Source organism: Acanthopagrus latus, chromosome 9, assembly GCF_904848185.1.
Source record: "Acanthopagrus latus isolate v.2019 chromosome 9, fAcaLat1.1, whole genome shotgun sequence".
Lineage (NCBI taxonomy): Eukaryota > Metazoa > Chordata > Actinopteri > Spariformes > Sparidae > Acanthopagrus > Acanthopagrus latus.
The window spans coordinates 14995460-15012925 of NC_051047.1; the positions used below are offsets into that span (position 1 = coordinate 14995460).

The 17466-nt window shown below is 40.7% G+C and overlaps 1 protein-coding gene and 1 long non-coding RNA gene across 13 annotated transcripts in view; one reads left to right on the plus strand and one right to left on the minus strand.

Moving 5' to 3' along the window:
- The window catches only part of itga6a (integrin, alpha 6a), a 34937-nt gene that overhangs the window by 4466 nt on the left and 13005 nt on the right, over window positions 1–17466 (minus strand). For 10 of the 12 annotated variants that reach the window (XM_037108902.1, XM_037108895.1, XM_037108897.1 and 7 more), the window contains 15 exons: window positions 13710–14108; window positions 5479–5603; window positions 5163–5242; window positions 4811–5072; window positions 4506–4637; window positions 3603–3816; window positions 3239–3432; window positions 3059–3153; window positions 1854–1981; window positions 1682–1771; window positions 1525–1586; window positions 1257–1423; window positions 862–1005; window positions 640–758; window positions 141–303 (listed from right to left, as the gene is read on the minus strand). In XM_037108902.1, the coding sequence (XP_036964797.1) occupies window positions 141–303; window positions 640–758; window positions 862–1005; window positions 1257–1423; window positions 1525–1586; window positions 1682–1771; window positions 1854–1981; window positions 3059–3153; window positions 3239–3432; window positions 3603–3816; window positions 4506–4637; window positions 4811–5072; window positions 5163–5242; window positions 5479–5603; window positions 13710–13900 (2166 nt within the window). In that variant the 5' untranslated portion in view covers window positions 13901–14108. Of the gene's footprint in view, window positions 1–140; window positions 304–639; window positions 759–861; window positions 1006–1256; window positions 1424–1524; window positions 1587–1681; window positions 1772–1853; window positions 1982–3058; window positions 3154–3238; window positions 3433–3602; window positions 3817–4505; window positions 4638–4810; window positions 5073–5162; window positions 5243–5478; window positions 5604–6911; window positions 6945–13709; window positions 14109–17466 lie in introns of those variants that run through there. The other 2 variants (XM_037108907.1, XM_037108906.1) reach the window with 2 other exon arrangements.
- On the plus strand, window positions 1315–3751 carry LOC119025399. The gene is made up of 4 exons (XR_005076809.1): window positions 1315–1446; window positions 2256–2471; window positions 3285–3449; window positions 3617–3751. It is a non-coding gene; the product is annotated as an uncharacterized LOC119025399 (long non-coding RNA).

The window sequence follows — 17466 nt, forward strand, 5'->3', positions numbered from 1 at the left end:
GAAGATACAGAAGTGTTGACCTTATTTCACTAGTTTTATAACATTCATACTTTTATTCAGTGGCGTTGCAATGGTAATGTAAGTGTCATAACGCCCACATGGGGTCACTAGTGCAGCTCCACACTTGAGGGCCTGTTTACCGTTGTTTGCTGTGAGCGGACTCCAGAATACGACACCCCATCGGGGAAGGTGCCCACCAGCTTCGCCTCGTAAGCGTCGTCGCCGTTCATGTTGTTGACCCTCACCCAAATAGCCAGGTCCTTCTTCTCGTAGTTCAGGTGAAACACGGGGATGCTTTTCTTGCTGCAGATGCAAAAAAAAAAAACAAACAAAAAAAAAAAACTCAAAAAAAACCCTCACTTCAGGGAAAAAAGAGGGTTTGTCATGTTCATATATAAAAATACTCAACAAGAATATTGCATCCAACCATTTCCTTCTTGCACATCCAACAGACAGAGTCTTGTTTCACAGTAATAAATCTTTACCTTTACCTCTGGTTGGTACACCCTGCTTATGTGCTGGACAGGCAACATAATGTCATTTTGATTGATCGTTAATATCAAAATTGAATCTAGATTTGATCCCTGAATTTGACCTCATCTTACATATCTTCACTTCAGTTCAAGTGAAAGCACTCACGTGGGTAATAACTCTGTGTAATTTTCCTGGTTGTTTGGTTTGTAATACAGTTTGTACTCCATCTTCAGGTTACTCCGGCAAACATGATCGCTTCCACATCCCTCTTTTACAAAGTTGACCTGCAACAACAGCAAATAACAAAAAAAAGGTCATATGTAAACTTTTGCTCTGTGAACATTTTGTCATTAACTCACTAACAACCGTTATAGTCTGAATATTTACCTCAATGACGTCTTTGCTCGGCTGGGAGGAGTCCAATATGGGCATCAGTGGAGGGAGGCCGTTCCTCACCTTCTGTCGTTTAGTACTCACAATTTCTGCAGACACCTCGATGGGAATGCTGCGCATCTTGTCCTTGATATTGTCCTGTGCAAATCAAAAACAGTCATAATAAGACAGAGTATAGTATTGGTTAGTTACTAGTTACTACAAGCTTTCCAACCCAAAAACAAATTTCCGTGACATGACATACATTGGCACATGCAAAAATAAATGTACATACCTTTCTGTTTTACTAGCACCAACATATTAAGCACACAAACTTAAACTGGTTCCTGACTCTCTGAGAGGATTGTATCCTGCAGATGTGATTTAACTATGTGGCAGGCATGTTTTACCTTCAGTTTGGTGACGATATTGATGCATGCTTTCTGTTTTTGGCCGCGGAGGTCCAAGGTGCCGTTAAACTGGTAGTCCACGTCGGTGTGGGATTTGTTGAACATAGCTCTGGAGGGCAGCCCCTGTTTCCTGCGTTCTCCATCTGCCTCGACGGTATAGCTGATTGCTGCAGTGCAGAGAGAAACACAGGTAAGAACGACAGGACAAGTCTTGGATTTAAAAATTAATTTGTTGTTTTTTTGTTTTTTTTCTGAACATTTGACTTACTGAGTCTCGGGCTGTAAGATGCAGGTTTTGCTTCGTAGAAGAAGCATGCCTCCACAGTGAAGCTAAGGACAGAAATGTTCATGTTTATCATTACTAACAGAGGAGGTTTTGACTCTTGACTCTGGCTGTTGAGATGTATGAATATTAGAACACCCACCAAATGCTGCTCCCACAGGTTTTAATAGCGAGGTCAATTTCCTGTGGAGATACTTTGACAGCCCTACTGATGCTAATGACCGGCCGAGCCCTGAAAGAAACATAGTGCAATGAAGTTGTGATGGAAATCAGTCGGGATTAAATTAATTCATCATGTATAGTTGACCAGTTACCTGTAGATTAGAGCCGAGTCCGACAGAGAGCCGACAGCCACGTCTGGGTAAGAGTTACTGTCCAGGTCCATGTTCCCTGCCAGAGAATATCCAAACAGTCTCATGTTGTGCGGTGTTCCTGAGAGGATCTGGAGGAAGATAATTCAAGAATGAATAGAGAATTAAAATGGGAAAAAAATAAATAAATAAAATAACATACCATTGAAATGGTACTTGTTTTGTGTTGAAGACTTTTGACAGCTGATACTTCCATACGACTATGTATTAATGTTATACCAAGGTCTCAATAAAATCCTGATGAATGGACCTCTATTGAATTAATCAGCTCCATTTAAACTGTTGGTTCACTGTTTTAAATGAATGCATATCTAAAATGCTCACACTGCTCCTCTGAACAAACAGGTACTTTCTAAACCTGTGCAAGGTGGACATTAAATGACGTCGGTGGAGTCTGTTCCTGATTATGGACACCTTGAAGGGCATTATACTTTATGAAGGGCTTTATTGATCCTCCGAGAGAAATCAGCTCCTGTCCACAGAAAGGTTTCCCAGAAAGCTCAATCCTGCAATAATTCAACTGTTGGTCACTTGGTGGCAGCTGGAATAAGATGACATATGGTAAGCTTTGTCAGCCGATCTCCGTGTGGAGAATTGGTTTGTGGCTCTTTAAGTTGAACAGTTGCTTAGTTACTCATCCAGCAGTTACAGAGCAATCTTATAATTTCAATTGGAGTCAAGTTTTCTGGTCACCTTGCAAATGTTAGTCTCTACCAACTTTTAAACACAGGTAAACTATTTTAGTAATAATTAACTTCTTTCCCGATGTCACGCACGCCAACAGTAGAACGCAGCATGGAAGAAAGCGACAATGTTACAGATGTAACTTTTCATATCTTTTACTTCAGTCTTTTTTTCAAACTCAGTGACAACTGAATGATGTTCTAGCGCTCCTTAATTTATGCATCAGTATGCTTCAACTTGTGTCATAGCATGGAACCACAACCGGGAATCATGTTTCCAGCTGAGTGACCGAACCATAACAGTCGAGCTGTAGGCCGGAAAACCAAAAGACACTCACAATAAAGTGGAGTAATAATTCGCTCTGTGAGTTCATTAAAATTTAACATATAAGCAGTCATATGATCCATTGCTAAAATGAAAATATTGATTATAGCCACTTCAAATGAAGCTCCACATGAACCAACCTGAGCAGGGCTGGTTTTGATTCCCTCTGCAGAGCCATGATAAATGTAGACTTTTCCCGCCCCGCTGTCATCATAAGGAGCTCCGACTGCGATGTCTGTGGAGAGAGGAAATAAACCAGTTAACTTGACAGCAGCTGATAGAGAAAACATAAATAAGCTACAAAATGACAGCTAAATTACCTTCATATGAGTCTTGATTGATGTCTCCAATGTTCTCCACTGCCAGTCCAAACATGGAGTCTTTGGTCCCGTTCAAACGCACAGGAGTGATTCTGTCCCACCTTCCCGCCTGGTTGATGTAGACGTAAACAGCTCCTCCAACGTCTCCATCCTTCATGTAGAACTGAGGAGCCCCAACAACTATGTCTTGCCATCTAGAATAAAGAAGGAGGTAAATGTTGTAAGTCAAGTCCTAATGATGTTTTTTTTATTTCTGTGTTTCCGTTCACTTATATTGTGACTTCTGTGAATGTCATTGTGACACTTATCTACCAATAACATTAAATAATATGTATACTGAAGCAAAATAAAGGCAGTTTCCTACCCATCACCGCTCAGGTCAACAACGGCTACGTCATATCCAAAGGAGGAAGCGAGTCCCGGCCCATACAAGGTGTGCTCCACCAATAGTCTGCTGGAGATGTCGCTCTCTTTCCTCAACAGGACCACCGCTCCACTGTGATTGGCTCTGGGCGCTCCAGCCACCACCGTCAGGTCACGACCCCTGGTGATTCTGTGTCCCGAATCGAGGGAGAATCCTGATGTGCCAGAACAAAATGGAACATTATACGCTTGTTAAAGGTTGACTTGACTGTTGAATGTGTTGTGTGAATTAAACTTTAATAGATTATTCAGGTGTCCCTAATAAAGTGGCCACTGAGTGTATCGCTTTGGCATTGTATGCCTTCATTGCAAGCCAAAGACCAAGAGTCATATTTTTTTACATTTTCTCTCTGCTTTGTTTATTAGTTTCCACAACTGAACAAGAAACATCATATATAGAGAGGACACAAACCAGGGACATTGCATGGTTCAAGGTTGACCATTAACCTCTGGGCCATCAAGTCATTCCATCCCCGTATCTTTATCATTCCCAAATGATTGAGATTCAAATAATTTTAAATAACTGTGATGATGGTTCACTTCCAGCAGTTACTGCAATGCAGCAACTGATGATGCTATTAGTTACACCTGCGTTTCAACAGTGTTTTAAACTTTAGTTCTTCTCCAAAATTCCCCTCTGATATACAAGTATTTCTTTACCAGTTAAACAGCAAAAGTCTATACAATTCTGGGGAAAAAAAGACTTTAACACAATGATGATCACTAATCTCAACACAGGACAACACAATATACCCAAACAGTAAAACACAAAACAAAATTGAAAGCAATGCTTTGGGCACATGAGGAAGCGCTGAACAGAGTGACACTGTAAGTGGACACTCACCGAGGTAGCTGTTGGCAGGTAGAGGCACGAGCTCAGGGTTCAACTGATGCTCATCTCCGACTTCGTACGGGCCATCATCATAAACTCCCATCTCAAGCAAAGTGTTGTTCTTTTGTTCCACTCGCACAATGCCTGCAGGGGAGGAGAGAGAACAGTGCTGTAAAGATGCTAACAAGTGTTACCAAGAAGTGTTTATTTAGAATAAAAAGACATCCCATTACATGCTTTTTTTTTTTTTTTTTTTATAAAATGAGATACTCAAGAGACTCACTGCCCTAAGGCGCTGTGTAATTATAGTTATATACCTTTCCAGTTGTAAGCTCCTGGTGCTCCAAACACGACGTAATGGTAGTCTTTGGTGAAAGTGGCTGCCAAACCCTGCTGACAAGACCCAAACATTTCATGTCCTCTGGCTCTGCCCTCGCAGAAGTTCCAGTTGCCTCCGTCCTCATCAGAGTGCTCGTTGATGGTCAGGTCCTGGCTCAGGACGTAACAGCGCCCGGTGATGTCCCGGGACTCCTGAGGGGTGTCCACAAACAAGCGCCGCTGGTAGCGATGAGCACAAGTCTGGCAGCACAAAACGTGACAGATTAGTTACCCTGATGAAAGACGAGACCACAGCAGGTGTGAAAGGTTCAGACGCTCAGTTTGACTCACCACTATCTTTCCTCCAGGTCCCTGACTCTGAACCGTCACACCCATCCACTGATTCTCCTTGTTCTCAGTACGCACGTTCTCTTTAACAGCAACACATGACAAAGATATGAGCATAGATAGATAGATAGATAGATAGATAGATAGATAGACAGACAGACAGACAGACAGACAGACAGACAGACAGATAGATAGATAGATAGATAGATAGATAGATAGATAGATAGATAGATAGATAGATAGATAGATAGATAGATAGATAGATTAGATAGATAGATCGATAGACAGATCGATAGTTAGATAGATAGATAAAACTCACCTTCATTATCAAATTCAACGCGCTCACAATCATTGGACTGGGTGATTTCACATTTATAAAGGCCTCCAGTGATGTTGGCTTTTTGTTTTCCCAAAGCTCGAGCTCTGGGCGCACCAATCAACAGCCTGAGGTGAAACACAAAACAACAGAAATGAGTAGTGAGATTTATTCATAACAAAGCAATAAACTTTCAGTTTAAAGACTGAATGCATTTTATGTAGGTTTTGGTCCCTGTCTCACACAAAGAAGACTCAGGACTACAAAAGCCCATGAGGAAACACAATTGACCTACAAGGCAATATAAGATTATTGTATTCATACAATCTCTGGGTAAATGGAGATGGATTATGGATTATGACATATTGTATATGAAAACATATTTAAAGATTATAGCATTTGCATATGTACATATATTAAAAGAATGTTTATTGCAGTATGTTGCGGTAGTTGGCTGGAGTTTCCCAGCATGCTTGAGGGCAATGTGTTTATGGCCGTAAGTGTGAGTGAATTGTGTTTAACTGTCTGAAGCACAACAAACATTTCCTGCAATGCAAACATCGTTGCTGATGTTCTCGTATGGTTACTGTTGTGGTAAAAGACAATCAAAGTACACTTCCTGGAACTCTGCCTGAATGCTTGCAATGAGAGCCCCAACCTGCTACAATGTCATGAAATTTCCAAATATATATATGAAGAAATTCTGCACAAACATGTATAGTTTGTATATTGCACATTAATACAAACACGTTATTTGTGTATAAATGATTATATATGTGACATGTATGCTAAAATATGCCATTTGCATTCACCAGCATACATTTTGGTATGGGTTGTACATAAAACGTCAATATAGGATCTCGATCCGTGTCGACACCTGCAGTAAATTATTTTCTACATTTCTAGGCTCCGGTGCGGCAGCTTGTTGAATTTAGTACATGTGTGTGAGAAGATCAGCGGTGGCGGCAATGACTTAGCAACAGCACCCTGTCTAGGAAAACGTTTCAACATGTCTTCTCTCTAATTTCTTAGCAGAGGAATGGCGGCCACTTCTTCATTGCTGAATCTGACCGTCAAAGTAACAAAACAAAACAAAACATCTCTTCAGCTATGACTACGACTGTCAGCATCAGCAAGAATTAGCAGCAACACAGCTAAATAACCACATGACCAGCTGGGGACAGGCATTTTAAGTCATACAGCCTCTCTCTCTCCCAATTGTATACAATATGATTTCACTGGAAGGATGATCCAGCCTGTGAAAAGCTGGCTGTGTTCAATCAGTCTCTCAATGAGCTTTGTGATAAGAAACAAAATAGAAAACCTCAGCACGAGACAGTAGACTACTGTCCCTGACATTCTGCAGAGGGCAGAGGAGCAGTGAAGCAGACAATTTGGAGTGTGTTCAGTGTTCAGCCCAAACATAGTTCACTGACCAGAGGTTCTCCTCTAAACCCACAGGCTCAACAAATGTGAAGAGCGGACGTGTTTGAAGGGTGACAGCAGCAGCCACAGAGATGGTATCATCAGAAACACTTATCTGATGAGACGCGTTCATCAACTTCTCTTTCAAATGTCAGGACTAGACAGACAGGAAATCTTTCATGTCTTGATGTTACTCAGTTCATTGGCATAATCTCTCAGTTGGGACCTGACTTAATTTTAAGGTCATATAAGAAAGAGAAAACCATAATAATGTAATTTTGTCAGCTACTATTGTAATAAATTTTTTTTATTTAACACTGTCACAAATCCTCAGGAGATGCTCTGGAAGGCAGGTAAAGCTGAAAGCAAAATTACCAAGCAATAAAAGGACAAACAAGGTATTCTAATAGTTTAAAAGACTGCCTTGGAGTTTTCTTGTAATTTTCAAGTTTACACATGTCCCTCTCTAAAGAGCCAGGAAAGAGTCCAGGAAATGATCATTTCATGATGTGGTGGCCTTCCTGCTTTATCAGGGCCTGCTGTCTGTGTTTCCCTTGGTCTGTTGTTGTGTCTGTTTCCTTGCAGACTGCATCTATAACCTTTTACACACTATCAAATGCCATGCTGTATTTTGCAACATCTGTGTGGTGGAAAGAGAAGCAAAACTGGTCATATTTCCTGTCAGTGTCAGCGGAGTTCATCCTGTTTAGAAAAGTAACACATAGAAAACAACAGAGAAACCAAAAGCCTTCATAGAAATCTAATAATCATGCTGGCAAAGCCTCATGGATAGAGTCGCAGTAGCTATAGAGTGGACACAGCTTGGTGGACCAATGAACTGATGGACCAACAAATGGAGATTAAGCAATACAAAGGGAACTATGCCGAGTTTAATAACGCCTCACACAAGAGTATAGGACAACTGGATCATGAGATATGAAAAAGTGGGCAGCTAAAACATACGTGCATTTGCTTTTAGACATATTTATTAGGCACATGAAATGAAGCAACTTGGTGCTGTGGCTTTGTAACAACAGAAACTCAACTGCATCTCAACTAGGTCTCCACCACACAAGCCACAGTCATCTGGTAAAAGATAAAGATACACTGCCATACTACCTGACCTCGGAGCAGTTTCATTCCCCAGGACGTGAGACTCCTCAATTCGTCATCAACATTTTCTAATATAGATATAGCAGGACTGAAGGATTTTTATTTTTAAATTCATTCTAAAAATTACGATAAATCTACCTTGAAACCTTGTAAATGTGTCATTTATGGTGAGCACTGAGTGATCTGAAAGTTCTGAATACTTAAGACTTGACTTCAGCTCTCACATGAAAAAGCCTTAAAATCTGCTCTGCCACTGAAAACTTAATGTGTTATTGTGTCTCAGTGTTTGTTGAATTGTCTGAGATTTGCCAACTACTTGACACTGCTCTACTGAAACAACATGCTTATCGTTATCTGAAATGTCCTTTAATGTGATTTAGGATCATGATGGTAAGCCACACCATCATGTGTGAACTGACGGGCACACTCACTGTGTAGGAATTTTCTCAAAGGACGGAGAGGAAATCCTCTCCACCCTTCACTCCTCCCTTAAAAGTTCCTTCTGTAACCCACCTATTGATCTGTGGCTCTTGATTTGCTAAACAAGGGCTCTCCTGAGGTGGTCTGATCTGAGACTGAGGACCAAACTGCAAAGCCTCTTTTCAAACAAAGGCCAATGAAATGCAAATACAAACAAGAGCCTTGACAGGGATCCCTTCAATTTCACTTTTAAGCTCCTCAGCAGCAGTTTAGCCTCACATGTGTCGCAGGGTGGTACTTGATGTCAAGAAGAAACTCATTTCTGTATAATCAGACACTCTGCCACATTACTGTAATCTCAGATATTACCACAGAGTTGAACAAATATATGAAATGTGCCCACATTGGATTTAGAGCTGCAACAATTAACTGTCTCGGCTGGTAGTTTAAATCATTTTCCAAGCTGAAGCACCCAAAGGTTTGCTAGTTCCAGCTTCTCGAACGTCAGAATTTGATGCTTTTCTTTTCCATATGCGTGAGCACACAGAATACTTTCGACTTGCAGACTTTTTGCTGAATAAAACAAGCAATCAAAATCGGTCATCTTCAGCTGTTCTGTTCTGATAGCTTACAGTAAAAATGATCAATCAGTTAACTGAGAAAATAATCAGCAGATTCAGAGCTAATGAACACAGTTGTTAGTTGCACTCTTATTCAAATTTCACAGGAATTAATGTGCCACCCTTAAAAACAAACGGACCAAGACTGCGTTCACTTTAAAATATAGAAAGCCCTTACATGCAGTGAGAAAAATAATGCAACAACAGGTTGAAAGGGTGTGAGTGACTGACCTGTGTGTTAAAGCAAGTGCATCTATGCACAGGCAACAGTTCGAAGATCTAAAGTTTAAAGATAATCTAAAGTACTTCTGTATCACTGAAACATGTCTACATGAAGTCCTACTGCAGGAAAACTTCATGAAGGGCCTGTTACACAAGTAAAGGAAAACACCTCCAACTTAACAGCAAAACGACTCAGCAAAGTGACGGTTTGTTGAATTTAGCAAGTAGCTGAGGGATAACATTGACATTTACATGCAACACGCCAGTCTTAGCAGACACGTTAACCTGTTTTTTAGTCGGGGAAAAGGGATAATTTCAGGTACTTTATCTTACTTTGTGCAGTGGCTATGGATGCAATGTTTCTTGAAACTATAATATATATTGAATAGGGCTGCAACTAATCAGCTCTGATTATTATTTCCATGATCAATCGATTTATAATTTAGTCCATAAAATGTCAGAAAATTGTGAAAAAATTCCCAGTTTCACGTGATGCCTCTGAATTGCTTATTTTGTGCAACCAACAGTTTAAAAATCCCAGAAACTCTCAATTTAGTATCAATAAAAGACAACAAAAAAAAGATGTTCTATTTTGATAATCAGATATCAAATAGCCAGTTCTTTCAATTAATTCTGTAATCATTGGAGCTCTATTATACATAAAACAGCAACTTGTTCTGACAAGAAGTTGGATTCAACTAAAGCTACAGGCCATTATCCTTCATACTGATCTAAAAGCAAACACATAACATACAGTGCAACAACTAAAGAGCTGAAATACAAGTCCAACCAATAAATATACTGATACAGTGGCTCATTATCAATATTATCGATACTGAATGTGCCTCCAATATCCATTATCAGCCAGACGGCAGTGTTAAACCACATCCAATCATGCAGCATGTCTTTCAGTGCGGTGTAAATGGGAATGCATAGTGACTGGTGTGGGTTTACACAGTGATCTCACTGCTCTTTGTTAACAGATGTGATCCAGCGCTCCCACAGCTGTGCACTCAAAGCCCCAAGAACGGCTGCAGCTGTTCTAACTGTTTCAGTTTACACACACACACACACACACAAATACATACTTTGATTGGCGCTGACCTGTGATTGGCTGGGTATACATCATGGAAAACATCATGAATATTCACAACAAATAGAGATCAACTTAAAGTAAAGCTACATTTTAAAGGCTTGAATAAGTTTTATAGCTGACCTGTTTTAACTGTTTATGAACCTCAAACTTCAGGATAAACTCTGACTGGAATGTGTCTGCTGATGATTCACTGATGCGTCTAATCTATCAGGTTACATGTGCACAGATGGCCGTGCATGTCCAGTCAGTCGGCCATTTTCTCTGGTTTCATTCAGAGCATGTTATATCCACATCATTAAGCCAAGACATTATTCATGGAGGAGGCATCCAGTCGCCTCTTTGCAGGATGCCACATTATGTTTAGTCTCGTGTTGGAACATGGAGCTCCTTGTTTCCTCCACTCATCACAAACTGATATGAGAAGGACGGCATAAACACCGCCGTGCTCTCGATGAAGCCATTAGAGGAACAACATGGATAGAGTTGCATAACTGGCTGAAAACAATATGACAACAAATCAGGCTAATCACCGGAATTTTTGTTTTTAATTGCAGAAAAGAGGAGAAGATTTGGCTTTTAGCTCTGAATCCTGGAAGAGACGAGAGGCCAGTTTAATCTATCAAGTCACACGAACACATTCAGCGTTTAGACAGGAACCTGTAAAGGCTAGAGTTCCTTCCTCTTCTCACTTCTGATTTATTATAATCATATTAATGCACACAGTGTTAGCCAGCGGTGTTTTACAGCTGCTGGCGATCATCATCAAACATGTGTTCGAATAAGAACAAAAGAGACAGATGCAGAGTGTGTGACACACTGCTAGCCTGTGGTTTCATTGGGTTGAGAGCAGGTTAGTCAGGGCTGTTCATTGCCTCCCTCTGAGGGCTCTACTGAACTTTCACTTGACTCGTCTGGCTGATTATCTCAGGGTCACATGAGGATTTAGAGCTTAGATCACAGCCGGGGAGCTGCTGGTTAGTCCATACCTTCCTCAGTTGGGAACTCAGCTTCTATACAGCACAGACTTAGTATTTTGTTGAGCAATTAATTATCAGTAGAGCTGAAACAATTGGTCAGAGACATAACAGATAATTAATAGGAAAGTGAAAGTGAAACTTTTCTAATTCAAGCTTTTTATTCAAGGTGATCTGTCGCTTTTATTTGACATGTGTGGCTACAAAGTGAACGTTTTTCAGTTTTGGACTGTTGATAAGACAGCACAAGCAATTTGATGGCGTCACTTTCGCCTTCAGGGAACTGTAACGTCATTTATTTGCTATTTTTTGATCATTTATTGACGGGAGCTGCCCAAAGTAGGGACATCAATTTGGCCTGGCAGTTGTTTCTAGCTTAAAAATAATAATAATAAAATAATGAGGCAGTGTCGTAAAAACAATAAAACATTCGCAGGGTGCCCTGAGCTCCCAGTCTGGGCAGGGACAGCTGATACAACTGCTAGCTGCACAGATAACTGAGCTAACTAGCTAAGAGCAGCTAAACAGCAGGTAGCGGTCAATCTAGTTGTTTTACATATTGTACCTTTACATTTTGACCCCTCAAGGAAAAAAGTTTTGAAACTCCTGCTACAGACCAGATGACTTATTGGGATTTTAAAAAATGATCCTGTTTGGGCTATAAAACGTCAGGCCAGTGTCACATTTAACAGCTGTTTGCCAAACACATATTACATTTCATGATTTTCACTCTCTCTACACTTGTCAACTCCGACAGATGTAAAAACACCTTTTTTCCTGGGATGCACAGAAGAATCCCTGTGAACACTCCTTTTTTTTAATGACCACTCTATTCACCAAAACCATGAGCCTCCTGTGAACTAAAGTCAAAACACAAGCTAGATAAGATTCCTCAAGCTAAGCCTAATCTATGGGATCTATGAGAAACTGTTAAATCCTGTTATCAGAGCCTCTCATCGTCATTTCCCAACATGCTGCTACAGAGTCCTGCTAACCAGAGTACAACACAGTAGCTCTTGCATGCAGCGTCACCCTGGTCGCAGGCTTTGACATGCCAGCTCCTCTCTCCTCATTTTAACCCCCCTTACACTTTGTGTGGCAGGATGACCAGACTCGCTACACTGATGTCTGTTCTGTCCCCTCAGGGCTGCCCAGAGGAAATGGTTTACAGTGAGCATTGTAGCGTCAGTAAGAATCCTTGAAATGCTGCAATAAGGAAACATTTTAATACTCGAACGCTCACATTGCCGCAAGCTGAAACCCTTTCCTGGATCACTTTTTGTACTGCACTGCCTGAAATGTATTACAGCTGAGCACAGGATGCATTAGTCCCCTCTGTGAAGTCAGCAATGTTGCTAAAAACTGTGACGTGGAAATACTGCTACAGTGATATATCCATAAATTGATTGGTTGTCAAGTATTTGGTAATGACTTAATCGTAATCCTAATTCTTTTAATCCAGCTTCTTAAATGTGAATATGTTCTGGTTTCCTCCTCTGTCACAGTAAACTGAATAACTTTGGGTTGTGGACAAAACAAGACATTTGAAGACGTCAACTTGGGATTTGATTGACACCGATGGACACTTTTCAACATTGTATAGACCGAGCAGTTAATCGGTTAATTGAGAGAATAATCGATAGATTAACTGACAATGGGGAAAAAAACCCTCTTATTTCCCACCTGGTGAAATACACCTGCTTAGTCCTCACTGTAAAAGAACCTTTAAGCTTTAACAAGCACTGCACTTACCACTAATCAGTAGTAGGAAATAAGGGATTCCATAAGGAAAGCTGTAAATACATTAAAAACCTTTAAATATCAACCATCTATCTGATTCTAAACTTTTCATTATTGATCAATCTATCCCTTGTTTTTCTCTCCAACAGTCCAAAAACTAAAAGATGCTCAAATTACAATTCAATAAAAGTGGGAAAAGCTGATCAACTAACCAGTTAATCGACCAACACTTGCAACCTCTCCTGCCTCGGTTTGACCTTACAGGCACATTTGCATCACAGTTATAACCATTGTTTATTCCCTTGTTGTCCTTAGGCTTATTCCCAGTTTATATTCAAAGCACCACGGGGAGACAGTAAACCTCTATTTACAACAAGAACAAAAACAAGCTTAAACTGACCAAAAACACTGTGGGCTTTGGTGGAGACAGTAAGATATTTCCTGCTCTGGATAAATAAAACATAACTTTAGCCAGACAGAAGTCAGGTGGAGGATTGTGAAAACTTCAGATTTACCTCTGACAGTCTTTTTCTCTGAACCTGTCCGCTCGGGTGCTCTCATAAACACAAGTAACCACACACTGATTAAAGATGTACTCGAATTCAAATGAAAGTCTTCACTCACAGTCTTTTATCCGGGTTGAGCTGCCGGTGCATGGCCAGGGAGAACCCGAACAGGCTGCCCGGCTCCCCGTCCTTCCTGATGACATGACCGGTGTCCAGGTTGAAGGCGAGCACCAGAGTTGTCTCCAGAAAATAGGAATAAAATAAAAGTGCAGCAGGAGCGGCAGAGGGTCCTCCCAGCAGCAGCATCATCGCAGCGCACCTGTTCCAGATATGTCCGGTTATAGTCCAAAGTTGAGAGCCCCTGACCCCGCTGCTGCTCTCCGCTCTGCCCGGTGCCGTGTGACTGAGGGCGGCTGCAGCGGCTGGGGGTCCCCACCGGGCTGTGCGCCTCTGCTCCACCGCGCCCCCGGCGGTCACCCAGAGGTACAGCACCGCACACGGGACGCTGCCTAGTGCACTAAAGGGACAATCAGTATATTTTTTTCTCTTTTTATGTACCATAAGATTTTGAGGTGAATAATTAAAGTTGATTGATAATTGATAATGATATAAAATGTAAGCCCTAATTTACTGTACAGCTGTAAACACAATCAAGGACAAACAGAAAATGATGATAATACATTCAATCAATCTTTATGTGGATGGTGCCAATTCGCAGCAAAAGATATCTCACGACACTTTCTAACCAGAGCAACAATAAACATGATAAAATCTGATCATCGTGACAAAACTACATATGCTCTCTACTTACAAATTCAAGCTGCACACAGGTCCGTCTCATTTGTAGGCGGGCTCAGAGAATGACAAGCTCACATTTGTTGATATATGGTTTTGTGAAATAAAGGCAATAAGTATAAAATACGCCAGAATCTCAGCACAATCAGTTCGAATCCTCTTTCAAATACATCCAACCTGAAAAAACTTTTTTTTTTTTATGCCAGACTCGTAATTCCACGGAAACTAATGCAGACTCATCCCTGCTTTGCTCTTCAACTACTGCTGTTATAGCTCACACATTAAGTGCATTTTTTCTCCTGTTTATCTATCAACCAAGTTATTCTTGGTTCCCAGATAAGATACGTGTATCACATAAGATTTATACTGCTGGCACAGAGGATAAAACAAACAAGCTGCTCTCTGAATGCCAAAGTTACCGAGGCCAGAGATGATTGAGCAAAACAAGAACAGCTTTGAAATAATTAAATACTACATTCTAATTTCATCAACCTTCATACCATAAATGAAAATCCATAGGCCAGTTTTCTCCTATTCCTTCTAAATGCCTTATTTAACAAGGCAAAACGCAAATGATAACGGCCCAATGTGATCGGTATTCTTTAATTTCCTTGTATACTTGAACAGGCTGTGATCTTGGTTTTACTGGCCTTATAGAAGAAGACAAATGATAAAGCAAAGGGGCAAAGGTTGTTTTGCTATTTCAGTGGGAACAGATAAACAGCAAGTGTTACAGTCAGCTGGACAAATAAACCTCCCAAATACGACCAGAAAAGGAGACAAGCTGCTGCAGGTCACTAAAAGGCTGAATTATCTTTGGAATTGTCTGAATTTCAGCCACTATCAGGATTCACTGGAAACATTCTAACTTAGCTGTTTGACTTTAAATGGACAATACATTCTGGTTTGGGGGGGGGTTGATCATCCATCCGTGGAAAACTGAATCAAATATTAACAATGCACTCATCAACAACACCTGCTAAGGAATATGTTCATGAATAAATAATCGCAATACAGAGAAGATTTTCAGTGACATTTCCTCGGGACCCCCCAACGCTTCATGTCAGGAGTTTCCTCTTTGAAGCTTTGATGATTTTGTGTTGGGAAATAAAGTAGAAATGATTTTATAAAGAGCTACAGTAAATCTTCTCAAGGATCTTTTTCATAGCTCCTGAAAAGCATGCATTCAGGAGTTTTTTGGGGTTTCCTCCCACCAGCAGCAGCGACATGAGCAGGCAGCTTTGTTATCATACCAACCTGCAGAAAACATAAAACAGCTTGATTGTATCGCCCGCTCACTCTCCTCAGTATATCTGCTGGTGTGAAGTTTGAACCAGCCTGGGCAACAATGAAACGGCACAACACAACACAATGTGGGCATTGTTATGGTTGGAAAAGCTCTCTACAAGTCTGTGTGTGCGTGTTGGCAGGATGTGGCTGTGGGGGTGTATTAGGCTCTTAACCACATTCCTAATTGGAGCAAATGACTCAGGAGGTTCTAGTGTAAGATATGTGAATGGCATCTCTGTTGCTGAGGGCTCGGTCACAGATGCATCAAATGTTAACACATCACAGGCAGTTAACACATCATCAACTTGTTGTTGAGGGAAAGCAGCCAAGTACTTTAAATCAAGTTACCACTGTACTTTTTGAAATCAAAAGTTCATATAGAAAGCCATATCAGTTTATGAAATACATTATGTTAAATATTAAACCAGTGGCGGGTCTAGTTTAGTCCTTTTGTCATGTCTCATCTGACTTGCTGACTTTTCTATTCTAAACTATTTAGATGGTTTCATGGTTCTCAAAGTGGGGTCTAGTGAACCCCAGGGGTTTCTGAGAGGGTTCCAGGGAGTCTCCAGCATAATGGGGATTAATCAAATAACACAATGACTGAATGTATGAGTATTTTGGTCATGGGGTTCATAAACATACTGTAAATCTCATCAGATGGGGTTAACTTGTATCAGTTTAGGGGTCCTTGAAATGAACACGTATGAGAATCACTGCTTTTAAATAACTGTTTAAGATCAAATGATTCTGTTTTAAAGTCAAAGAATACTGAGAAGTCCTTAATTGGCTCAGTCTCAAACCCTCAGATTTGTTTTGTGATCCTTTTGAGGGCTCCGACCCCTTGATTGGGGGTCACTAAACAGACGTCACTGTATAAGGTTGTTAAACCATGTTCCCCTAACAGATACACTCTGATTCATCAGATTTTATAATCAAATGATGTGAGATGTAATGACAGATAATTTGCAGAACATGTAGCCTACCTTAACTTTTGATGCTTAGTTGATTACGGTATAATACTTCTGTGAATTTACTTTAATTTCATGTCTTTAATTTGCTGACTTCTACTTGTAATGGAGTGCTTTACAGTTACTAGTGGTATTGGTGTATTTACTCAAGTAAAAATCTCAATATACATCCTCCACCACCTGTTTTTGTCCACATACAGCATTACCATCTCTAGTACTGGCTTATTAATGTAAAAAATCATTGTGATTATTTTAAAAGGAGATAGAGTAGAGAAAAACCAAATGTAAGTACGTCAGTGCATGCTTGCAAAACTGTAAATCCCCGCTGGGCGATTTTTGTTGATGACACAAAACATGTTCCCACAGATGATCATATCACTTCTGTGATGAGATCTGATAAATCTGCAGAACATCATCAGGGTTTGCTCAGGTGTGTAACTGCCTTCACCTGGTTTCACCCAGCCACACAAGCAGCACTTTCATGTCCACTTTTGCCCTGGGTGGTTGTGTAACTCGAGCTGTGAGAGGAGGCGAAGCTGCCCGGCCTCATATTGTCTCAGGTCATTGGGAATGGAGAAACCGGAGAGACGGTGAAGGTTGAGCAGGTGGACCCCTGCAGGTGACGAGGCCTTTCTTCACAGATTAGCTGCACTTTTGTTCCGACAAAATGACAGTGACTTGAGAAAGATCTTTTTGGCCCCAAGGTCAAATCACTGATGAAGGTATTGAGTTACATGTAAGACCCAAGGTCCTCTTCTAATGCAACCCACGTTCAAATTCCACAGGTTTGATGGGGCCAATTTAAAGCAACATTGTGTA